Source organism: Idiotropiscis lumnitzeri, chromosome 10, assembly GCF_059441095.1.
Source record: "Idiotropiscis lumnitzeri isolate Australia: NSW breed Sydney's pygmy pipehorse chromosome 10, RoL_Ilum_1.0, whole genome shotgun sequence".
NCBI lineage: Eukaryota > Metazoa > Chordata > Actinopteri > Syngnathiformes > Syngnathidae > Idiotropiscis > Idiotropiscis lumnitzeri.
Window position 1 is genome coordinate 5,090,102 of NC_142400.1, and position 22,126 is coordinate 5,112,227.

Consider the following 22,126-nt stretch of genomic DNA (forward strand, 5'->3'; position numbering starts at 1 on the left):
GTGTTGCCGTACCTCGGGTATATCCAATGTTGCATCTTTTAGCCTTGTTTATGTCGACTTCGCCACCACCACCATGCATGCATCCAGAAAGTACCCAACCACAAACTGAAAATATTCTTTTTGCGTATATGTGCTGGAGAGCTGTTATTTCCTGTGTGTGTGTGTGTGTGTGTGTGTGTGTGTGTTTTATCATTAGTCTGGCAAGAAGAAAGACCTGAGTGATAACAGCAGATAAAGAGCTGAGATGACAGCTGTGCAACGGAGGTGGTGGGGGGCGCTGAAGCAGAAACATATGTAAGACCTCCGATGTAAAAGATGGACTACGCCGGCAGAGAAATGCAGCGAAACATCCGAATGCTAAGAATGAGTGAAACTCCGAGAGGGCTTCAGGTAGGACAGGAAATGTTTTTGTATAGATTTAATTTTGGAAGCTGTTCGTCAGGGATTTGAACTTTGCGTTTATCAGGATGTGTCTTTTGGCTTCCCTGACCATCATGGAAGTAAACAAACCTCACTGAGGATGTTCTGCTAGTTAAACACCACTTCCTTTTCGTAAACACCATTTGACCGAGAAACTCTAGCGTTGAAATACAACTTGACTCTTGTGTCATTTGGCATATAACAAATAAAATTTACCGAATTCATTCCAGCTCCGATTCGAAGATAATTGTGTTTTACAGTACAGGGTATAAAGCGGCAAGGGGGATTTTAGTGAATCGAAGAGTCAACATTACTACCGTATAAAGCAGGGGTGGGCAAACTTTTTGATTGGCGGGCCACAATGGGTTCTAAAATTTGACAGAGGGGCCGGACCGAGAGGAGATGGATGGTAACCTCACCTCATCGGAGAAAATAAATACATTTCATTTTAAATGAAAGTGAACGAAAGCATTACATCAATATACATGTTTTTGAAAAACCGCAGAATTTAGAAAATAAAACGTTAACAAGGTTGATTCATTAAACTTTTTTTTAAATTCGGCGGGCCGGATTAAAACGTTTAACGGGCCGCATGTGGCCCCCGGGCCATAATTTGCCCGCGCCTGTTCTAAGGTAACTGCGGTCAAGCCCCACCCGCGATGCTTCCCATTACAAAAAAAAAAATATGAATAAGGCTAGAGGGTCAAGGCCGGAACCGTACCGAGATAGAGGTCAGGGGGACTGACCGGCAAAAGGGTCAAGTGCCCAGCTCTGAAGAAAACAAGTTGGTCGTATGAATTGTATCCTCATTTGGGTAAGCATAGCGGTTAGCCTCGCTAGCTTCAGCTATTCCGATTGCCGCAAGTCCTCGAATATAAAACAGAACTGTTGGGGGCAGGGGAACAAAAGAAGCAGCCCGAAGTAAAGCTCCAGCTCGGGCACTTGACCCTTTTTTGCCGGTCAGTCCCCGCTATCCGGCCTGGACCCTTCGGCGTTATTCATAAAAATTGTCTGCAATGTTTGTTTCAGCTGAAACTCCCCACCGAAGACACCGCAGAGTCTCAGCCACAAACCCAGCCGGAGCTTCAGAAATCGCCTCCGCAGCCACGACTCGAGTCCGACCTCGAGTACGGGCAACCTGCTGAACGAATGAAACGGGCATGGATGAAGTGCAGCTGTACGCTCTCTGTCTTCATTTTGGGCTTCTGTTTGTGCGCCGTTTTCCCTGGGATGGTTTACTACATACATCACTTCCTTCTTGGTGGGCCCAAACACACACACAGAAAAAAAAAAAACGTAAATCCATTGGTCTTATTATTTTCCTCACTCCTTCCTTGTAGTAAAACCTTGTGACTCCCCAGCTTGTCAGAGGGCCTCGGGCCATCTCTCCACATCTGCGGACCCCTTCACGCACCCCTGTGACTACTTCCTGTTCTCATGCGGACCCGACAGACCATCGCCTGAAGTCCAGGAACACCAAAGAGAAAAATCCAGAAGAAATGTAAAAGAGAAGAGGACGCTGGACAGAAAAAGTGAACTGCTGCAGTATCTCCGAGAGATTTTGGGTCGGGAGTCTTTAGCCATTTTTGACAATTTAAAAATAAATAGTGAGGGTCTTTTTCACTTAATTGTTTGAAATTTTCAGAATCAAATGATGGACTTGGAAGTTCAGCTGTGCAGAAAGCGAAAAGGTTCTATCGCACTTGTTTGGACACCAAATCCTTGGATATTGCCGGAGAGGAGCCTTTCCTCGCGCTCATCCACAAAGTGAGTCAATGAATGCTACACGACACAGACAAATGTATTGGGACACAGAGTGCAATGTCCTATCCATGCGAAACACTTTTTTAAAATAAAAAACAAACAACAAATCAAAACCAATTGTCCTCTAATTTAACATTTTGATCCAATTTAACATAGCGTGAGAAGAAATCCATTAATCTTCTTGATTGTTGAAAAAAAAATGTAAAACTCCCGCTCCTTCCCTCTCACTCATTTAAGTCCACTATCTTTAAGAAAAATGGAAACTAGAATGTTATTAAAATAAATAAATAAATACTATAGAACAGGGGTGGGCAAACTTTTTGATTGGCGGGCCACAATGGATTCTAAAAATTTTTTTTTCCAAGTTCGGCGGGTCGGATTAAAACGTTTAACGGGCCGCATGTGACCCCCGTGCCGTAGTTTGCCCACGCCTGATTTAGAAAATAAAAACTTAACAAGGTTTATTCGTTTAATTTTTTTCAAGTTTGGCGGGCCGGATTAAAACATTTAACGGGCCGCATGTGGCCCCCGTGCCGTAGTTTGCCCACGCCTGATTTAGAAAATAAAAACTTAACAAGGTTTATTCGTTTAATTTTTTTCAAGTTTGGCGGGCCGGACTAAAACATTTAACGGGCCGCATGTGGCCCCCGGGCCGTAGTTTTCCCACGCCTGCTATAAAAGTACTCTAGTGCAAACAGAGGTCTCATCCCTATCAAAGACCTCGTATAGATGCCTGCTACTTGCTTCACGGGCAAATACAAATGAAGAACTTTGCTTATTGGGTTCATATTTCCACTTGCTTCTCTTGTGTACGTTCTCCGTGGCTGCAGCTTGTGGGTTGGTCAGTGTCGGGCCAGCGGAATCAGACCGACTTCAACTCCAGCACGCCCGACTTCAACTCCACCCTCGGCGTGCTAATGAGAGACTACGCCACCTTCCCTTTCTTCAAAGTCAACGTCGGCGAAGACCCCGCCGACACCGGCGAGACGACTAAACGATACATACAGGTCAGTCTTATCCACGCATACGCAGCGGACGCCACACATCGCATTGACGCCCTCGCTTTGCCGTCAGATCGATCAGCCTGACCTGTTGATCCCCATCGAATGGAACAGCGAGACGAATACATCTCGAGTTACAAGGGAGGTCGGTTGATTGATACACTCGCGTGTCTCCATTTCGCAATACTTACACACTCTTGCTCCTCATCCTCGCATAGACGCTGCTTCCTTTCTTGGCTTCGTGCGTTAGGTACCTGGCGCTGCTGAGGGCAGCGCCGGGCAGCGGCATGAGCCACGTCGGCCCGTTCATCTCGCTTTCTTCCAAGCTCGCTGTGGCCATGGCACCTCTGAGCCATCGCAGGGCCAAAGGGCAGCTCTATCAGCGCTTGACTATCAAAGAATTGCAGGTAAAGGCTCTTCCGACAGTATGTACGTTGCATCTGCTTTTATTTGACGTTACTTTAATGGCTTGGGAGCACACACTTTAGACGTGCAAAAATAGGCACGTAAATGCGACGCTTACTGTATCGATCCATCCATCCTTTTTAACAATGACTCACAGATAAAAGCAAGTAGCTTGAAAATGACATCACAGTTGCTCAAGGCTCAGCAAACCACCAATCAGGGCTCAGGATTAGAAAACGAGGTGGGCCACGATTGGTCGTTACCTGAGTCCTGAGCAACTGTGATGTCATTTTCAGTCAAGAGAAGTGACAAAATGGTCGCCCTCTGAGATGGCTAAAACGGGTGGATTTTGCTGCTTAAGTCATATTCCACCGACGCAATATTAATCAGAATGCCTCGTTTAGACTCGTGAAGGTGCATAGAAGATTTTATAGCAAATCATTTTTTGGACTTGACTTCCCCTTTATGATTGTGACGCATCTTACTTTCGAAGCAGTCTTATGCATTGTACTTATTGTGGTTCAAAATCTGTAGACTGTTATGCAGAACCTGTATTTGCTTTGTCGCTGTTTTGTTTTTTGTTTTTTTTTTATAATATTTCAGTTTTTACCGTGATGGTCGTTTTAATCTTGCACGCAAAACATACACCAAAAAAATAATACTAAAACTAAACCAAAAAAATAAGCATTTATAAAAAAATAATCAAATTAATAAAAACTTACAAAGCCACTCTGAAAACTAATTAAACTGAATTAAAAAAAAAAAAAAAAGCAAAGTGAAATAAAAACTAACGACAACAAATTATTATAATTGCTTATAAATGCCACAAGATGGTGACAAAGTGTGACACTTTTTTTTTTTTTTCCTGTCGGCCTTTGTAAGTTCGTATCCGTGGTGTTATTGGAGACTTCCGGACGCTCTGAGATGTTGCGTTATCGGAATATCGGAGTTACTAGATGAGCCATTTAAGTGTCTAAATTTAGCGTTAAAATTGGGTGATGGTGATTCCCCCCCAGGAACAGAACTCTACCCCCTGTAATTCTCATCTCATCCCATGTCTATCCACAGCGTTCCGCCCCGGCTATTGACTGGTTGGGTTGCCTGCAGGCCACGTTCCATCCCCAGCCGCTCATGGAAGACGACCACGTCCTCCTGCACAACTTGCCTTACATCGTGCAGATGTCTGACATCATCGGCAATTCCAGGTACTGTAAGTGACCCACAATGCACCGTCCCTCAAACGCTTCCCCCCCTGCTTAGTCTCAGAACCCCGCTGTCATTCTGCTCAGTGGCCCCATCCACACGTTCATGGTACTCAACCTGCTGCACACCCTGCTGCCCGCCCTGGACTCCAGATTCTCAGACACGGCAAATAATTTCTCAGTGGCTCTGGGCCACGCAGTGCTGAGGCAACGCGATGGAAAGACTTTGAGTGAGGTCTTGGCCACGGCCCCTCGCTGGAAACAATGCGTGTTGGAAACCGAGCGAGGCTTCGATCGGGTTCTGGCACATCTATTTCGAGAAAACGTCGCCGGCGGGGAGGTGCGGAGACGTCGCGCCGATGTTTCGAGCACATTCACGTGAGATATTGCCACTGAAGGTCTTTGTTGTTGGGCAGGCAGAGGAGCTTGTTGAAAACATCCTGTCCTCCTTCAAGTCACAACTCTACAAACTCAAGTGGAGCGACCGGAGGACTCTCCAGTTTGTTATGAGCAAGGTGATTATTTAGAGCTTGAATTTGCCTTGGAACGTGACAATGGATATAAATAATGGCCTTTTCTGCCTTCAGGTTCAGTCCTTAACTCCAAGAATTGTCACGACAAAAGAAAAATCCAGTGAGGCTGAGCTGGACTTGCTTTATTCCGAGGTAAATTCATTCCTGCTCGCTTTATACCCTGGAACGGGTAAACCATGTTCTTGCGGGGATTTATGGAGATTGCCTATTTTATGCTGCCATCTTGTTCCTTATTTTGTTTTAGTTTTGCGCTTTTATATATTTAATTAATATTTAATAACTTCAAAATGCTCACCACACATCTCACTATAAGGCAGACGAACTTTGCGATACAGCCTAGCCATGTTGCGAAATAATTAAATGTGAACAATATGATACTTTTATATAACTAGTCACGCTTCTGTCATAACACGTAACATCAAAATGACAAAAGAAATTCCCCTATTTTTGAATTGGTGGGCCACGGAGGGTTCTAAAATTTGACAGAGGGGGCCCGGACCAGGAGCGGATGGATGGAGTGTTTTGGTAACCTCTCTTCATCCGAGATAAAAAGATAAATAAAATTTAATCTTGAATGAAAGTGAACAAAAGCATGACAACAATATATACGTCTTTGAAAAACCACAGTATTTAGAAAAGAAAACATTTTTAAGCACCATATTCTAATTGTTTTTCCATTCATATGTCTGTACAATATTTATATTTTTTCCCCCGCCTCCTCCATTGTGCCTCAACATTTCTCAACGGTGATCATAAGCATATGATAAAGAGTCCCCGAAATGAATCTCATCATTGATTCCACTTCCAGGTGTCCATGAGCCGCAACAACTTCTTCTCCAACTACCTGCAGCTGCTGTCCTTGCTGCAAAAGCGGCGGAGTAAACTATTGCATGAAGACCTCGATGGCACCGATATGTACGTTTCTTTTTCACATTTTCACCCGTTGTACTTGCATACAAAACAATTCTTGTCGTACTTTGCTTTTAAGTCTGTCCGTCACGCCGTCTCTTCTTGGCAATGAGCTGATCATTCCCATGGGAATTTCTATCCCTCCTCTCTTTCATCCCACATTCCCGAGGTAAGCAATTTGATTTAGCATAATTAATCATTTATTTATTGTGGTGGGGGGTTACTTGGCAGTTTGCGTGCAGCTTGCATGTTGGTCCTGAAAGTGACGTTTGCTTCCTTTATTAAACAGAGCTATGAATTATGGCGTGATGGGTTTCCTTCTGGCCAAAGACCTCCTTCATGTGCTTCTCCCCGACGGTAAGAAGGCGTCAACTGCAAATGTAAACTCCGCATTGATGTCCTATGATGGCACTCTTGTGTTGTTTTGTAGTTTCCTCCCAGAGTGAGACGGTGCGCGCCGCGGGCCAGTGCGTGTGGTCCGGCTACCGCTCGGTGACCAGCAAGGAGAACGGGGCGCTTCCGCTTCCTGTTGCTCAGCAGCAGGAAGTGTGGGTGCAGTTTTCGGCACTGCAGATAGCACTGGAGGTTTGAAATTGGAGTTTGTTTTTTTTGTACTAGTGCTGCACAGCTGTAAGAGGACAACTGCGTGTTTTTGTTTGACAGGCGTATCAGAAGAGTCTCAAGAAGCAGCCAGCAGACACATCCATTGCGGGATTTTCGCACACACGTCTGTTTTTTATGGCGTTCTCTCAGGTACTTTTCTTTTTCTCTAGGCCACCTCACTCAGAGAGTTGGGCGATATTGGCCTTTAAATGAAATTTCTAATTTGATATTTTGGTTTTAGAGAAGTTTTCCTCCTATTTTTTCCCCCTTGTGGGTTTTGCTTCATTTCTTAAGCATTGAAATAAACTTTTTCCGAGCATTAATATAACTTCCATCCGGTTGACGTCTTTTTTTTTTCTATTCAGTCTTTAAAAAAAATGTTTTTTTCCCTTTTGACAAAAAAAACAAACATTTTTTCAAAACATCTGTTCATAAATTGTATTTAATTTAAATGATCTAAATTAATTTATTATAACTAATTTATTATTAATTTAATACAACAAACAATGACTTGCATGTCTCCTACTCCCACAGGTCAACTGTGACGCTGACCGCTATCACCACTTGATGCCTCTCGAGCCGTCCTTCCTCGTCACGGCCATTTGCGCCAAATCTCATCTTTGTCCCACGAAGCTGCAATGCCCCAAAACAAGTCAGCGGCATTCATCGCACGGATGCTGAAAGTGCTTGATGGAGACATTTTCGGCATTTCTTTTCACAACTCAAAACAGTTCTCAGGTGTCTTTATAACATGTTTGTACCTTGCCTCGATGAAATTAGCCCGTTTTAAGGGCCGGCCCACCGACTGCTCTGCCAATGGCAGGTACGGCTTTCATTACCATGACGACCAGTGGGGCTGAAGAGAGTGCTCGTTCCGACCGTCACTCCATGGCGAGTGTGTGTTACGACCGGCTGCTTCCTTCTGCTATTGGAAGCAAAGCCCAGAATGTGGACGGGGGGGGCAAGAAGACAAGCATCCTTAAGGACAAAGCTTTTTAACCCGTGGACGCAGCGGTTCAGACATTAATCTGTGTGTATGTGGCACATGGACACATTACGAAACCGCCTGCGTCTCAGCAGCCATTTTGACAAACTCAACGAGCAATCAAGTAAGTGCAGAAGCTAATGCTGATAGCATCCGACAGAACTATTTGCAGCTCTGCTTACCTTGCCGCTGTATGGTGCATGACATTGCCAAACGCTCGCCTGCTTATTTGAAGCTACCAATGGTAACACTGTTAGCTCATCTGTTCTCCCTGCAGCTCTGCTTACCTTTTAGCCTTGACATGCTAGTGCTTGATAGGGACTCTTTCACTCTGGAACTTTGGCCAGCCTAGCCGCCAAGTCATTGATGGAGAAACTAGTGCGACGCCCTCACAGACACATTTTCAGAAATAGGCAGATTTACCTGATGGTCTTACATCACAATTGTTGAGTGGACACGGGACAGACACAAATATTTCCATCATGTGTCCAATTCAAGAATAATACAGGTATATCCTTCACTGCGCTGTAACATTGTGTACATAGGAAAAACTTTTGTTACATTGATACAAGTGAGGTGTAAAATGACTTTTTCTATTGTGAGCCTTGTATACATACGTGCTGGATTATTTGCACAGTTATGTTTCGGTGTTCTGTTTTAGAATAAACTGCCAAAGTCCATCCAATGAAAGTGTTTTTTTTATTTTTTTTTATTTGCGGACTTAACCATTCGGTCAACACTATTTTCTGTAGCCCCCCCCCCATTTGTAACCAAATCCATGTTTTATAGAAAACTACTTTCATAATGTATTTGTAAGATAATTTTGGTCAGTGTTGTTAAAAAAAAAAAAAAAAATCAATTGACATGGATTCAAGAAGAGAAAAACAAGATCAACTTGTGAACATACATTTCCTGATTCCAATGCGTTTACTTTAACCAGCAACACCAAAAAAGACATTTAAATGCATTTGTATGAATTTATCATAGAAATTCCATGATATTGATGCAACGGGCACAAATGAATTCTTTATGGGAACAACCACTGTAGAAAAATGTTTGTGCAATAACATTATCATCCCCCAAAATAGGATCCCCAAAATGTCCGATTTGGTGCAACCGGTCCATAGAGATAAAAAAGCAGCAGGCCAACATTAATCACAAAACACCCCAAACTTCCTCAAAAGCCGAACACATCTTGGTACAGGTGAGTGCGGCGGAGAGCGGGTAGTTACTGATGGACACGGTCTTCTCGGTGTAATCGACGTTTACCTGTAGAAGATGTTGATGAGTGAAACATGCCGGGACACGACTACAGATGCAAAGAAACAAAACAACGCGACTCACCGCTCCATGTGCAAAAGCACCGATCACCACAGCGGCCGGCCCCTCTGGCACCAAGGTGCGGGGGCACACGGGCTCTCCGGAGGAGAAAGAGGTGGCGATGCGCGGGCAGCCGGGGGGCAGGTGATCCGATACGGGATTTTTGATCAATTTCAGGAGCCTCTGAGAACTGTCAGCTGCTCGCACGCTCAGCTTGTGTAGCAGCTGAACTGAGAGTGGAAACAAGTGGAAATACTTGGGTAGTGTGACGAGGGCTGATGTGGTAGAATTTAATTTTCAAATTGCATGTCCATTTACCCATGAGGCCACAGAAGCGTGGAAATGTTCTTGGGATACGCGTCTGGGGGTGGATCTCTATTAAGACGTTCTTCTCAGTGTGGATGTAAATCTGCAGCAGGCCTGCTCTGTTCAGTGGACTGTCCATCAACATGAGCAGACACTAATGGAAGGAAAATCTCATGTGTAAATTGGCACAAAATGCTTGTGGAGATGTTTACACATATAATGCAGATCAACATGTCTTGGCAACCGTCTCATTTATATTACTACTATTCAGTTCATTGGGTTTTTTTTCCCCATAGCAGGTTCCAAGACCCCATTTTCGTTAAAGCTGTATTTAGCAAACTGTACAAAAAGATTCAGGATTTGAGTTGTAAATTGTAATGTGTAAATGTAATACTGTACTGTAGTATGATATACCAAAAAATCGGGGGCACAAATGTTGACATGCTTCATTAGTATGAATGCTAACAAATAAATATGATTACCTGATGAGTGATATCCGGTCTTATATCTCCTGTTTTTCTCCCAGTTTTGATGATAAGGTTTTTGTGTCGGTCGCAGTTCAACAACTCAAACGATTTCCCAATCTGTAATAGTTTGAAAATTTTATATTTTTCCCCTAGCAACGACACCACAAACTGTAAGACTTCGCTGCAGTTTTACCTTGATGGTCTCTAGTGAGGCACCTTCTAGAATAATAACAAGACGCCTCTCCGCCATGCGATCGTGCAGGCTGCGGAGATGTTTGGCTGGTTTTGGTTCATATTCGTCCAAATGGTTCGGGCCACGCTTCTTTCCTTCGGTGGCCGCCATCTTACTTTCTCCTGTTTCCAACCGTCGCATAATGGCAACGTCACAACAAGAACATGCGTACGACAAAGTGAATTTTAAGAAAAACACCTTAACATGTCTCATTGAGCGTGTAAAATATAGCTTACTTATTATTTAAAAAAATAAATGTCTCTTCTGAAGCTAAAAATTTGGACAGTCTGCCCACTAACGACCTGTGACGTCACTCACACGTCACTCATGTGCACCGGAAGTTTGTTTACAACGTGTCGGGAAATTCACGTGTGTGGTTTTTGTCCAACTTTCGAGCAGAAGTCGCTTAAAACGTAAGTGAAATATTGTTGTTGACTTTATGGCACGGAATTTGGTTTGTGTTTTAACAATGTTGGAGAGCTTAATTTGCCCTCGCCGTGTAAATGATGCTATTTATAGTCACATTTTTGCGTCTCACCCCTGCACGATTAATGTGCACATTCTGTCAAATGGCAACATGTTGCCATTTTCAACCTAAAGTAAGAAATAACGTAGACATTGTGGTTACACCGTCCGTTTGTAATGGAATGTGATGCATTTTACTTGTCTACTAATTGATTTACCGATCCCTGCAGACCCTGTATATGCTCACACACATTTCACCCAAGCGTGCTGCATTGTCATTTCGTTCTTTAGAATTAAACCAGTACCAGTATTGTACGTCAATTGCATTTTAATTACCTTAGGTAAAAATAGATCCATTACAAAAATTGAAAAAAAGAAGAAAGAAACTTGACTTCGACTTAACATTTGTTATTGTGGTTGTCTTCAATTGCCTTGTATAAAACTGACATCTCGTTTTAACATTTTTGCCCACTAATATTGCTCAATCCGGGCACCAAAATATGAGAAACACATTTGAACCATATTGGTCAGTTAAATGTAATGATTTCAAAATAAAAACGACTTAACCTAACCACAATATCATAACTTGGATTCCTATGCGCAGATGCTGAGCATCCTGTTTGTTTTGCTCTTTTCAAGGTGTCCTTGTAGCGTGGAATCATGGGCCGCAAGTTGGATCCCACCAACAAGGTGAAGCGAGGTCCCGGGCGGAAAGCCAGAAAGCAGCAAGGGGCGGAAACAGAGTTAGCCAAGTTCATAAAAGATGGTGACTACGTGCTTTTCATATGATTGTTATACTATAAGAAATGTGTTCATGAATATATTGTAATCAAACAAACAGACAAAAAAAAAGAATCCGTTTGACGGAATTTTGCTGTCTGCCTGCAGATGAATCAGCGCCAAAACGTCAGTCGAGCAGAGCCAGAAAAAGGTTAAATGTTGTTTGGCTACATGACTAAATTACAGTCTATTCATCGGCATCATATTTATTTATGTCATAATTAATTTTTTTCAGGAACGCCAAAAGAGTCTCCGACAATGTGATGAAGGCTAAAGAGGCTGCTGAGGCGCAAACTAAGAGAGGTAACTACATTCTTACCAATAATTCCTGCAAAATGTCATCATTTGTGTTCAAGAACAATGTTGGAATAACAGAGCTCGACTGTTCTTTAAATGTTAACGAGATGCGAAGTCTGGGTTCATAGCAGAAGTTCCAGAGAGTCTGTGTGTATTGTTTGATTTATTCCGTTTTTAAATTCGGTTCAATTGAAGTGGCTTTTAACAGCTGCACATGTTTTGTCTCCGCAGGCTTCACCGACGAGAACAGTAAATGGTTGAAGCCGGCAAAGAGGAAGCGCAAATTGGAGCAACCTGAGAGCGAGGATGACAGCGACGAGCACTGGGAGGAAGAAGACGATTCCGACGAGGAGAAGGCCGTGGTTGAACAGCCGCCGGAGAAGAAGGGAGGAAAGGGGCAAACAAAGATGAACGCACAACTCGGAATGAAAGAACTGGAGGAAGAGGAGGAGGATGAAGATGATGATGATGACGACGATGAAGAGATGGTCGATGACTACGGTGCACTTGATGAGGAGGACAGTGACGGAGAGGAGGTAACTGAACTCAAACGTGTGCAACTATTTGATGTTTCGGTACTTTTTGCTCGACTTGCCGGAGCTGAACAGCAAAATTCACGACAGGTGTTTGATTCATGAATGGACCAAAACATTTCTTGGTTTAATTCGAATCGGGATTGAAGCGGTTCTCTTCATCTCGCTGTTCATATTTTGACATCTTGAACCCGAAACGGCACCTAACACTTCGTACTAAACAACCAGGATGTTCGCAGACGTAAGTGGCCACCGAGCTTCGAGTGTCACGGAATGTCATCGGCAAGTTGCAGTTAGAGACTAAAAGAGTCGAAGAAAGATTGAAGTAGACATCTTTGGAAATTCTTAACAAAGAAAAAAAACTCTTGTGAATTTTGCCATTTAGCTCCTTGTTGCGACCACAATGGCGATAAACGTAGACAATAGAAAAGATGATTATGGATGTGTATCTATATTTATTTGAAGGACATTTCTCCGATTCTTGTCGTTTGTTTAATTTTTTTTAGCTCCTCCCGATCGAGCGTGCAGCGAAGAGGCAAAAAATGCTGAAGCAAACTATGGGGCTTGAGAGTGACGACGATGACGACGACGATGATGATGACGATGAAGAGGAGGATGAGGACGATAACGGAGGCGAAAAAAAATCCGATGACGATCAAGAAGAAACGATACAGACTAACATCGACGACTTGGATCAGTTCAGGCTTCCCGGGGCGGAGGAGAGCGCGAAGGAAGGTGAGTGCAGCCCGAACTGAAACACTCCAAAGTGCTGGACTAAATTCTTACAAAAATAAATAAATAAAAGAATAGAAAATGGCCGCCATTTTAACTCTTGCAACCTTAGCTACTTGAGTATAAAAAAAATTATTCCACAAGTGAGGATCCAACTGCTCTTTTTTTGTGTCTTTCGTCCGCGCAAAACAGGAATCCTGCCTGTCGACCTGAAGTCGATCTACCAAAGAATCAAGGACAACATCGACGTCCTTTGTAACTTTACGCAGAAACGAGAGCCCGGGAAAGACAGGGGAGAGTACGTGGCTCTGCTGAAAAAGGATCTTTGCATCTACTACAGCTACAACGAGTTCCTCATCGGAAAGTTCGTCGAGCTTTTCCCTCCCTCGGAGGTGCGTATTTGCAAACACCGAGGAAAAATCAACATATCAGCGCTTAGACCAGGGGTGGGCAAACTTTTTGATTGGCGGGCCACAATGAGGTCTAACATTTGACAAGAGGGGCCGGACCAGGAGCAGATGGATGGAGTGTTTTGGTAACCTCACCTCATCGGAGAAAAAAATACATTTAATTTGAAATGAAAGTGAATAAAGGCATTACAATATATATGTCTTTGAAAAACCACAGAATTTAGAAAATAAAAGATTAACAAGGTTTATTCATTTAATTTTTTTCAAGTTCGGCGGGCCGGATTAAAACGTTTAACGGGCCGCATGTGGCCCCCGGACCGTAGTTTGCCCACACTTGGCTTAGACGGTGGTTGGGAATCCGGCTCGTCGCAACAACAAGCCATGATTTGGAAGAATCATTTAAATAAAAAAAAATAAAAAAAAAATCGACTCCAATTTATTTATTGCCACTCCCGGCTGAAGTTGAACATCAAACTAACCATAAAGCAAAATATATTTCAAATCACCGCATCACTTTACCTCAGGAAAGTCCACAAATCAAATGCAAATCTCTTGACATTCGAACCCACGTCAAGCACCTCCGTCGACTCCAAATAAAAACGTGATAGATTTAAACGCAGATCTTTTTCCTTACGAACCAGCTGGTGGACTTCCTCGAGGCCAATGAAATTCACCGACCAGTCACTATTCGGACCAACACGTTGAAAACCAGGAGGAGGGACCTTGCTCAGGTTTATAATGCATACATTTCAAGTGACACATCAACACATTTTGTGACTAAACAACAAAAGTGTTCATTGAGTGTGTTTATTTTTAAAGGCTCTGATCAACCGAGGAGTGAACTTGGATCCAATTGGACAGTGGTCCAAAGTGGGTTTGGTCATTTACGACTCCTCGATCCCGATTGGTGAGTTTACCGTCCTGTCAGCCAAGATGGACTCTTATCTTTAGATTTACTTGCAATGACTTTGTGGTTGTGTTTTGCCGCAGGTGCTACTCCCGAGTACCTGTCTGGTCAGTATATGCTGCAAGGTGCCTCCAGCTTTCTGCCCGTCATGGCGCTCTCGCCGCAAGAGGGCGAGTCTGTGTTGGACATGAGCGCAGCCCCGGGAGGAAAAACCACCTATATCGGTGAGTTGGTTTTGTCAGCGATGCACCCGCCTCCAATGAGAGCACAAAACAGAAGCTGAGGGTTTTGATTGACATTGTCAGAGGAATATTATTTGGACAATATTTTCACCATCACAGTCCACTTGCATTAGGGCCCAGTTGGGCGAGTGATTCCACAGACTTAGCAGATGTGTTTAGGTCCGCTCTATACATTTTTGATACTTACAATGACCCTCCGTTTATTGTGAGCGATTTTCCTGACCCACCTGCTATTGGTGATTTTTACAGCTCAAACTCACACTTTGAACACATTTCGACTTAGGGCTGTGCAATTAGTCGAAGTTTAATTATGATTATTACACTCGATGATTACATAATTGGCATAATTGTGAAAAAAAAAAAAGTGAAACGCAGACAACTGCGGCTTATAGCCTGGTGCGGTTTGTATACTTTTTTAAAATGATTTTTTAAGGGCTGCTGCGGCTTATATACTGGTGCGCGTTATAGCCCGGAAATTACGGTGGTACTCGTTTTACAATAATATTGGATTGAGTATACTTGAGTTAAAAATTTGGATATGTTTTTTGGCCTTTTTTTAAGTGTAAACCGAAAAAAAATACTTGAATTATTATTATTTTTTAAATTTTATTTTAAAATAAAATAAATTTGATTAGTCTTAATATTTTTCCCTTTATATATATTTTTGTTTTGTACCCCAAAAAAATAATTTGAATACTTTTTATTACAATTATTACCAAAATAATCGTGATTAATATTTTTTTCAGAATCGAGCTGGCCTATTTCAACTTCTTACAATTGACCTGAAACTAACTTTTTAGTCGGCACAAACAATTAAGTATTTACCAGAGTTATCGGTGGAATAATAAAAAATTCAAAATATATATATTTTTTTGTGACAGCCGTGAACAAAACTAAAGCGAGTTATGCATTTTATATTCAAACACCAAAATGTTCAACCAATACTTTTGTGAAATACAAGTCTGCTACTAGCTTAATGCTAACATATAATGTGAAACGCCATAGACGGGATAACAGAAATCAGTAGGGAAAATTACGCTATTTTATGTTTTCTGCCTGCCACAGCTCAGCTGATGAAAAACACGGGTGTGATCGTCGCTAACGACGCCAACGCCAACAGGCTGAAGAGCGTGGTGGGCAACATCCACCGTCTGGGGGTCAGCAACACGTTGGTGTGCAACTACGACGGCAGGCAGTTCCCTAAGGTGACGTGCAAATAAGTTTGTTGAAGCATAAAGTTGGTATTTCTTGTCGTGTAGTAAAACTTGTTGATGTGCAGGTGCTGGGGGGCTTTGACAGGGTGCTACTCGATGCTCCGTGCTCTGGCACAGGCGTCATCGCTAAAGACCCCGCTGTGAAGACCAGCAAGGTAAACCACCGTTTTGTTTTTTTTTCGTGTATGGCCACTTAACACCGGTTATCAGAGTATTTGTTTGGCGTTTTTGGACAAAATATTTTATTTAGTTAACCTTGCGATGTTGGGGTAGCGAAATGGTAATTTTATAGGGAAAATTGCAATATTGCATGAAGTTAAAGTAAAAATTTAACAAGGAAATATTTTCCATTGACTTGAAAGCAGCTGAATAAAATTTGAATGTTGGATCAAAATATGTGATTTTGTTAGTGTTTCATTATGGCCACAATGAAAAAAAAATCACAATGACCTAATGAAAATTTTACCATCTAATTATGGGATTAGAGAATAAATATAGCTCTACCTGGAAAAGTTTTAAATATTAGAAGTTAAAAAAAAAATATGAGCATTAATACAAAATAATTTTACAAAGGTCATTTTTGTCTACAAGAATAAAGCTGTAATATTACAAGAATCAAGAAAAAAATCATAATGTTGCATATTATAATAATAAAAAGAAAAGTTATATAATTATTAGAGGTATTGTAAATATTTTGGGGAATTTACAAGGTTAAGATGTAATGAGGGAAAAAGAGAAAACAAGATTAAAATTCTAATTTTACAAAAATTATGTCTCGCTACAAAAAAAAATATTTTAGATAGACAAAGCTATAATTTGAAGTCATAAATTTACAGGCAAACAATAAGTTGTATTTTTCTTGCATAATAACTGCCTTTAAATCCTGTCACCTTAAAGACTTTTATTCTTGTAACACGAAAGCATTTTTAGTCGGTTGCTTTGCCCTTCCTTGACAGGACGAAGCCGACATCATGCGCGCCGTCCACTTGCAGAAAGAGTTGCTCCTGTCCGCCATCGACTCCGTCAACGCTGCGTCCACTTCGGGAGGATACGTGGTCTACTGCACGTGCTCCATCTTGGTTTGTGTCCTGCGTCTGCAAAGGGCCGTCTTTGGAGGGGTGGTTTGTGTGACAAAAAGTCTCGTTCCAGATGGAGGAGAACGAATGGGTGGTGGACTACGCGTTAAAGCAAAGGAACGTCAAACTGGTTCCCACCGGACTGGATTTTGGCAAGGAAGGCTTCACCAGGTAACAAGGTTGACTCTGTGATTTTAATGCGAGTCAATGGAGACACGTTTTACCTCATTTTCCACAAACGCATTATTTATTAGGATGAATTTTTTTTCCCCCTCCTCCTCAGCTAGTAGAGAGGGGAGGGGCGAGCAATTACAAACAATTTTTGCCTTTTTTTCCCCCATATAGAGGGCAACATGAGTAGCCCACAGGTCTGTTCTTAAAATCTTCATGTTCACAACAGGTCTTGGTCCCTAAATCCCGATATGTGGACGACCATCATTTGTCCGTCTTAAGTCAAAACCACGTTAACAGATTTGTGTTCGTTCAGGTTCCGAGAGCGTCGCTTCCATCCCTCTCTTCAACTCACCAGGCGCTTTTACCCCCACTCTCACAACATGGATGGCTTTTTTGTGGCCAAGTTTAAAAAATTCGCCAACGTGATTCCAGCTGCACCCGCAGCAAACGGTAAACGCTTCTCACCCCACTTACATGTTGGCTTTCAGAGTACAAATTGATTAATAAATCACCTTTTCGTTTCCCTAATACAGAAGAAGATAAGGCAGACGCTACCGAGGTGAACAATTCTCCGAACAAAAAAGCGGCCACAGCGGACAAGACCAAGGCCGGCCAGTCAAAGCATGATGCGAAAACAAACGGAAAAGCAGCCAAGAAAGGGCCTCACTTCCAGGCTCAAGGCAAAAAGAACTCGCCTGCTGGACCAAAAAAAGCTAAGATCGCCAAGCTGGATGGAGATACTGTGACGAGACAAGAGGCGCCTGGGATGGCTAAGACGAAGGCGGGGAAGAAGGGTGGGAGGAGATTTGAGGAGAAGCAGGGAAACCACAAGACAGCACCCATGAAGAAGAAGATTATATTCAACAAAAAGTGGAAACAGAAACAAGCAAGATTTACGCACAGATCTTGAAATGTTAAGGTTCTTAAAAAGAGCTTTGTTGGGTTACTTCAGAGCTATCAAACAATATCTCTTCACAAACGATTCAAGCGTAGATAAAGTAACGACAGCCGTTCATGGATTGTTTTGGTTTTCTTTTGTATTATAAAATGACAATTATGTTTGTCCGTAAACTGAAATTGTGTACCTGAATTGCATAAACCTGATGCAATAAAATTTTAAGATATCTTCTTTAATCATTCTGCAGTGATTCTGTAGTATTACTTGAACTTTCTGTCATCCAGTCTTATTGTGGTTATTCTCATTTGGGTTGGAGTTCAACAGTAGTTTTGGCTTGAACTGTAACCTGTACCGGCTGAACTCTGGACAAGAGAAGCGGGGTACAGCCTGGACCAGTCGTCAGTCAGTCACAGAGAACTTAATTGAACCCTCACAAGTATGTGGAGAAAAAACAATTAAAACACACGAGCTGAGTTTCGAACCATGAATGAAGCCCACGTGATGCCGAAAAGCAAACCACAAGGTACTGTGCTGCCCATCCATTTTACAGTTAATCGGAATTTACAAGAACTATATCATACCTAACAGAAAATTCACGTACATTGACTTACCACCCCAATTACATGGAGAACTAAGTTTACAACTTTCCCAATCGTCACATTTGCACTTTCAACTGCAAAGTCTTCCATCGGCGTCAGCTGTGTGGAAACAACCAATCAGAGGCGGCCCCCTCGCTTCTCCGGAAGCTGCGTTGTTTACATTTTCCAAGATGGCGGCGGGGATGTATTTGGAGCATTATTTGGACAGTAAGCGATTTATCCAGCTAAAACACTATATATGACTCTTTAGATGGATCGATAGTTCTAGAATGCTTTTTCGTTACTGTAATGTCGAACAAAGGGCGGAACGTGAACCTTTGCGTTTTCCGCAACCGTTCGGTGGCGTTCGGCTCAGTCTATTTGCTGGATTGTCGCAACGCAGTAAGCTCGGGTGGGAAAATGCATCGAAATGACGACACACGTTCAATTCCTTATGTTTAGTCCATCAACACACCCTATAAGCATATACGTCCCGGGCCTTGATTGTCAGATTTGATCCGAATGCTTGAAACTAACTCCTCTCCATCGGTCTGCAGTGGAACGGGAGCGAGCATGTTTTGCCTTTTTGTTTCCCGTTTAATATAAATATGTATTTAACCCCTTCTTCTGTGGCACACTAGGCATTGAGAACTTGCCCTTCGAGTTGCAGAGAAACTTCAATTTGATGAGGGATTTAGATCAACGCACAGAAGGTGAGAGATGGTGGACAGGCTTCATTGATACGTTGACATAAAGTTTGTGTAAAATAGTGATGCACAACAATATTCATCAGTTTTATTTTTTTAATTAATTTGTTTTATAGTTTGAATGCACAAGTGCAGTCAATGACGCGCTTCTTGACAGCAGCCTCTCACTTATCTTCACTCCTTTCTATCTTACCCATTTTCTCACTTTCTATTATTACAGTATAGCCAAAATCAAAATTCCAGGACACTTGCATCATGTTGTTTGTGGCGCAATAATATTATAACACATTAAACGTGGCGCCACCCTCAAAATGCTGGTTGTCAATAAGAATTGTTTTGAATTGAATTGGGATTGTACAGTTCATTCTCTAAATGGATGAATTTTAAAGGTTGTTTATCTTTATGCTTCCTGAGTCATAATACATTTTTAAGATGTGTTCTTTAACCATTTCCTCACCGCATATTTCTTTATAAAACATTCTAGTGGTTCTACTCATGGACTACAGCAATGTAATTTATTCAGTATGACATTAAAAGATCATCGTTTCCTGCAGATCTGAAAGGACAGATAGACTCCCTCGCAAAAGAATACACGTCAAATGCTCGGACTCTTTCCTCCGAGCAAAAGCTGTCCATCCTGAGGCAAATCCAGCAATCGTACAGCAAATGCAAAGAGTTTGGCGATGACAAGGTGCAACTGGCCATGCAGACCTACGAGATGGTTCGTACCTGACCGTGATACGCTTTGAAATGACGATGGTGTATGTTTTAATAAATCACACACGTGCACGTTTAGGTGGACAAGCACATAAGACGGCTGGACACAGACCTGGCGCGTTTTGAAGCCGACTTGAAGGAAAAACAAATCGAGAGCACAGATTATGATTCCACCTCCAGTAAAGGAAAAAAAGGTTTGCGCCGAGTCGATATGGATGCATCCTCGTGTGCGACCAGACAGATAAACTATATCGACGTGTGATTGTAGTGGACACCAGGCAAAAGGAAAAGAAGTCAGCTAAAACAAGATCCAAAGTGAAGAGCTCAGATGAAGACGGCAGTCCCAAGAGCGCCCAGAAGAAAGTCAAACTCCTTCAAACGTACGTTTCCTTTTAGCTCCTGAGTTTTTTTGTCACGTTTTGGAATTAGTTGCCTAATTTTGTTTGACTTTTTTGGGCGCCATCAGGGGGGAATTCAACAGCCCCTCCACCAACTTTGGGAATGTGCACCCATCCGATGTGCTGGACATGCCAGTGGACCCCAACGAGCCCACCTACTGTCTGTGCCATCAGGTGTCTTACGGCGAGATGATCGGCTGTGACAACACTGATGTGAGTCACGTTCTCTTTTCCAACTTGACTGGAATGGAAATTGTATTATTGACCATATTTTTATTATCCATTTAATACGTCATTTTATGTCATCCCAACCTCAAGATTCAACATTTATACAAACATTTGTGTTGTCTGTGAGTGCAATGTCAAGGTTGTGTGTGCAGTTTGCGTCAGAACTAAGAAACGTGACATACAAAGAAAAGTTGACTTGTAATTGTGATATTTAACGTGAGACAGAATTTTATATTTGCCCATTTATTATTTAGCCATTTAAAATGTTGTCGTTTGTTGATAAAATGCAGATCTATGCAACCATTTGACAAGAGGCCATAAATTCAAGTAAATGTATCATCATATCATATCGTGGCCCATTTTTATGATTTCATCAGTCTGTAAATAGCCTTTCCCTGAATGTCAAAAAAATGAGGAAAAATCTGAATCTTTTCGATAAGGTCGCAGATGTCACACGGAGTGATTTATGACTCGGATTATACGCACAAGCCGCATCTCCTGGGTAAATTTGATTGTGTGTGAGTTTAATTTTTCATAGGCTGAGAATAAAGTACCTTGTTTTTGTCTCCAGTGCTCCATTGAGTGGTTCCATTTTGCGTGCGTGGGTCTGACAACCAAACCACGAGGGAAATGGTAAGAAAGCCTGGAATTGAAATTGTTCTGCACAATCCTTTTTTTTTTTCACTACTCTTGCAGTTAAGTGCTTTCTGTCGCCTGTAATCCAAGTGTGTGTTTTCCTTCATGCAGGTATTGTCCACGCTGCAACCAAGACAGGAAGAGAAAATAAAACAGCTGTCCCAGAACAAACACTGATCCGATTTGAGGGGGGGGCAAAATTCTTCATGGGTTAATAGATTTTGTTTGTTTTTCATCTTCCTTAACGTGGTGCTTTTTTCTCCCCCTTTTTGTATTTGCCTTGGTCTGATGCAGAGCCTGTGACAAATTTATGAAGTGGTTTCAGGTGTATTTAAAAAACAGTTTTTTTTCTCTTAGTTACATTGGTGCTCTTATTCTATTTTTTTTTTTACATTTTGTTTAAATAATAAACACTACAACTGCCCCAAATTGTATAATGGTTTGAATTTGCATGATTCTACTATTCACATGTGAAATGTGAAGTATTTACTCTAAAAGCAACGTGGCCATTTATATTTTTTGTTTCTTCTTTTGTATAATTACTTTTTTTATGCCATGGAGAACAAATTTCGCTCTTTTGTTTTACAGGTAAGAGGACAAAAATAGTGCGATCACAGATCTGCATATTAAAAGTATTAGTCATCTCTTTGGTAGTGACCATTTTTATTTTAGCATTTCTGATCGAGTGCTGTTTAGAGTGCAAGGCATTTTGTGAAAAGTATTCTCATCGATGTAGCTGGAACACTGGTACAAGGAGGAGGGTGTGATTGTGTTATCAATCATTTGAATACAGCTACTACCTCAAACTCTTGTCTGTCGTGTTTTTTTTTGTGTGTGGCTTCTCATCACCACACAGTTCTGTGGTACCTTGACTTAAAAGTTCTCGATTTGATAGTTTTTTTTATGTCCCAGCAATAATTCACTTTGCCCCAAGATGGCAGCACCAAACTCAACAACATCCGGTCATATGACCACTTCACAGGGAAT

At 42.0% G+C, this 22,126-nt stretch overlaps 4 protein-coding genes across 5 annotated transcripts; 3 read left to right on the plus strand and 1 right to left on the minus strand.

The window, feature by feature from the left end:
• The first annotated feature begins 241 nt into the window (after window positions 1-241).
• Window positions 242-8,502, plus strand: kel (Kell metallo-endopeptidase (Kell blood group)). The gene is made up of 17 exons (XM_088306272.1): window positions 242-390; window positions 1,450-1,681; window positions 1,761-1,985; window positions 2,066-2,187; window positions 3,015-3,191; window positions 3,259-3,330; window positions 3,404-3,592; window positions 4,659-4,795; window positions 4,880-5,132; window positions 5,209-5,307; window positions 5,380-5,457; window positions 6,134-6,240; window positions 6,314-6,403; window positions 6,524-6,591; window positions 6,665-6,819; window positions 6,898-6,987; window positions 7,372-8,502. Exons 1-17 carry the CDS (start codon window positions 316-318, stop codon window positions 7,516-7,518), a joined length of 2,316 nt encoding a protein of 771 aa, XP_088162398.1. The 5' UTR covers window positions 242-315; the 3' UTR covers window positions 7,519-8,502.
• A 113-nt stretch (window positions 8,503-8,615) lies between these two features.
• On the minus strand, window positions 8,616-10,269 carry emg1 (EMG1 N1-specific pseudouridine methyltransferase). Its single transcript, XM_088306278.1, has 5 exons — window positions 10,109-10,269; window positions 9,931-10,032; window positions 9,461-9,602; window positions 9,167-9,372; window positions 8,616-9,091 (listed from the first exon to the last, which is right to left on the minus strand). The coding sequence occupies exons 1-5, from the start codon at window positions 10,256-10,258 to the stop codon at window positions 8,978-8,980; spliced, it is 714 nt and encodes a 237-aa protein (XP_088162404.1). The 5' UTR covers window positions 10,259-10,269; the 3' UTR covers window positions 8,616-8,977.
• Window positions 10,270-10,439: 170 nt separating this feature from the next.
• nop2 (NOP2 nucleolar protein homolog (yeast)) lies at window positions 10,440-18,114 on the plus strand. Its single transcript, XM_088306273.1, has 16 exons — window positions 10,440-10,560; window positions 11,252-11,378; window positions 11,501-11,543; window positions 11,628-11,695; window positions 11,921-12,225; window positions 12,729-12,957; window positions 13,147-13,346; window positions 14,006-14,095; window positions 14,184-14,271; window positions 14,355-14,495; window positions 15,579-15,718; window positions 15,793-15,882; window positions 16,684-16,806; window positions 16,877-16,974; window positions 17,291-17,427; window positions 17,511-18,114. The coding sequence occupies exons 2-16, from the start codon at window positions 11,273-11,275 to the stop codon at window positions 17,885-17,887; spliced, it is 2,235 nt and encodes a 744-aa protein (XP_088162399.1). The 5' UTR covers window positions 10,440-10,560; window positions 11,252-11,272; the 3' UTR covers window positions 17,888-18,114.
• A 425-nt stretch (window positions 18,115-18,539) lies between these two features.
• On the plus strand, window positions 18,540-21,945 carry ing4 (inhibitor of growth family, member 4). Of its 2 annotated transcripts, none has more exons than XM_088306656.1 (8): window positions 18,540-18,681; window positions 19,095-19,166; window positions 19,715-19,881; window positions 19,957-20,071; window positions 20,146-20,257; window positions 20,344-20,488; window positions 21,075-21,136; window positions 21,251-21,945. In XM_088306656.1, exons 1-8 carry the CDS (start codon window positions 18,645-18,647, stop codon window positions 21,288-21,290), a joined length of 750 nt encoding a protein of 249 aa, XP_088162782.1. In that variant the 5' UTR covers window positions 18,540-18,644; the 3' UTR covers window positions 21,291-21,945. The 2 variants fall into 2 exon arrangements, with proteins under 2 accessions (XP_088162782.1, XP_088162781.1); XM_088306655.1 differs by lacking the exon at window positions 18,540-18,681 and adding an exon at window positions 18,698-18,865.
• Window positions 21,946-22,126: the final 181 nt, after the last annotated feature.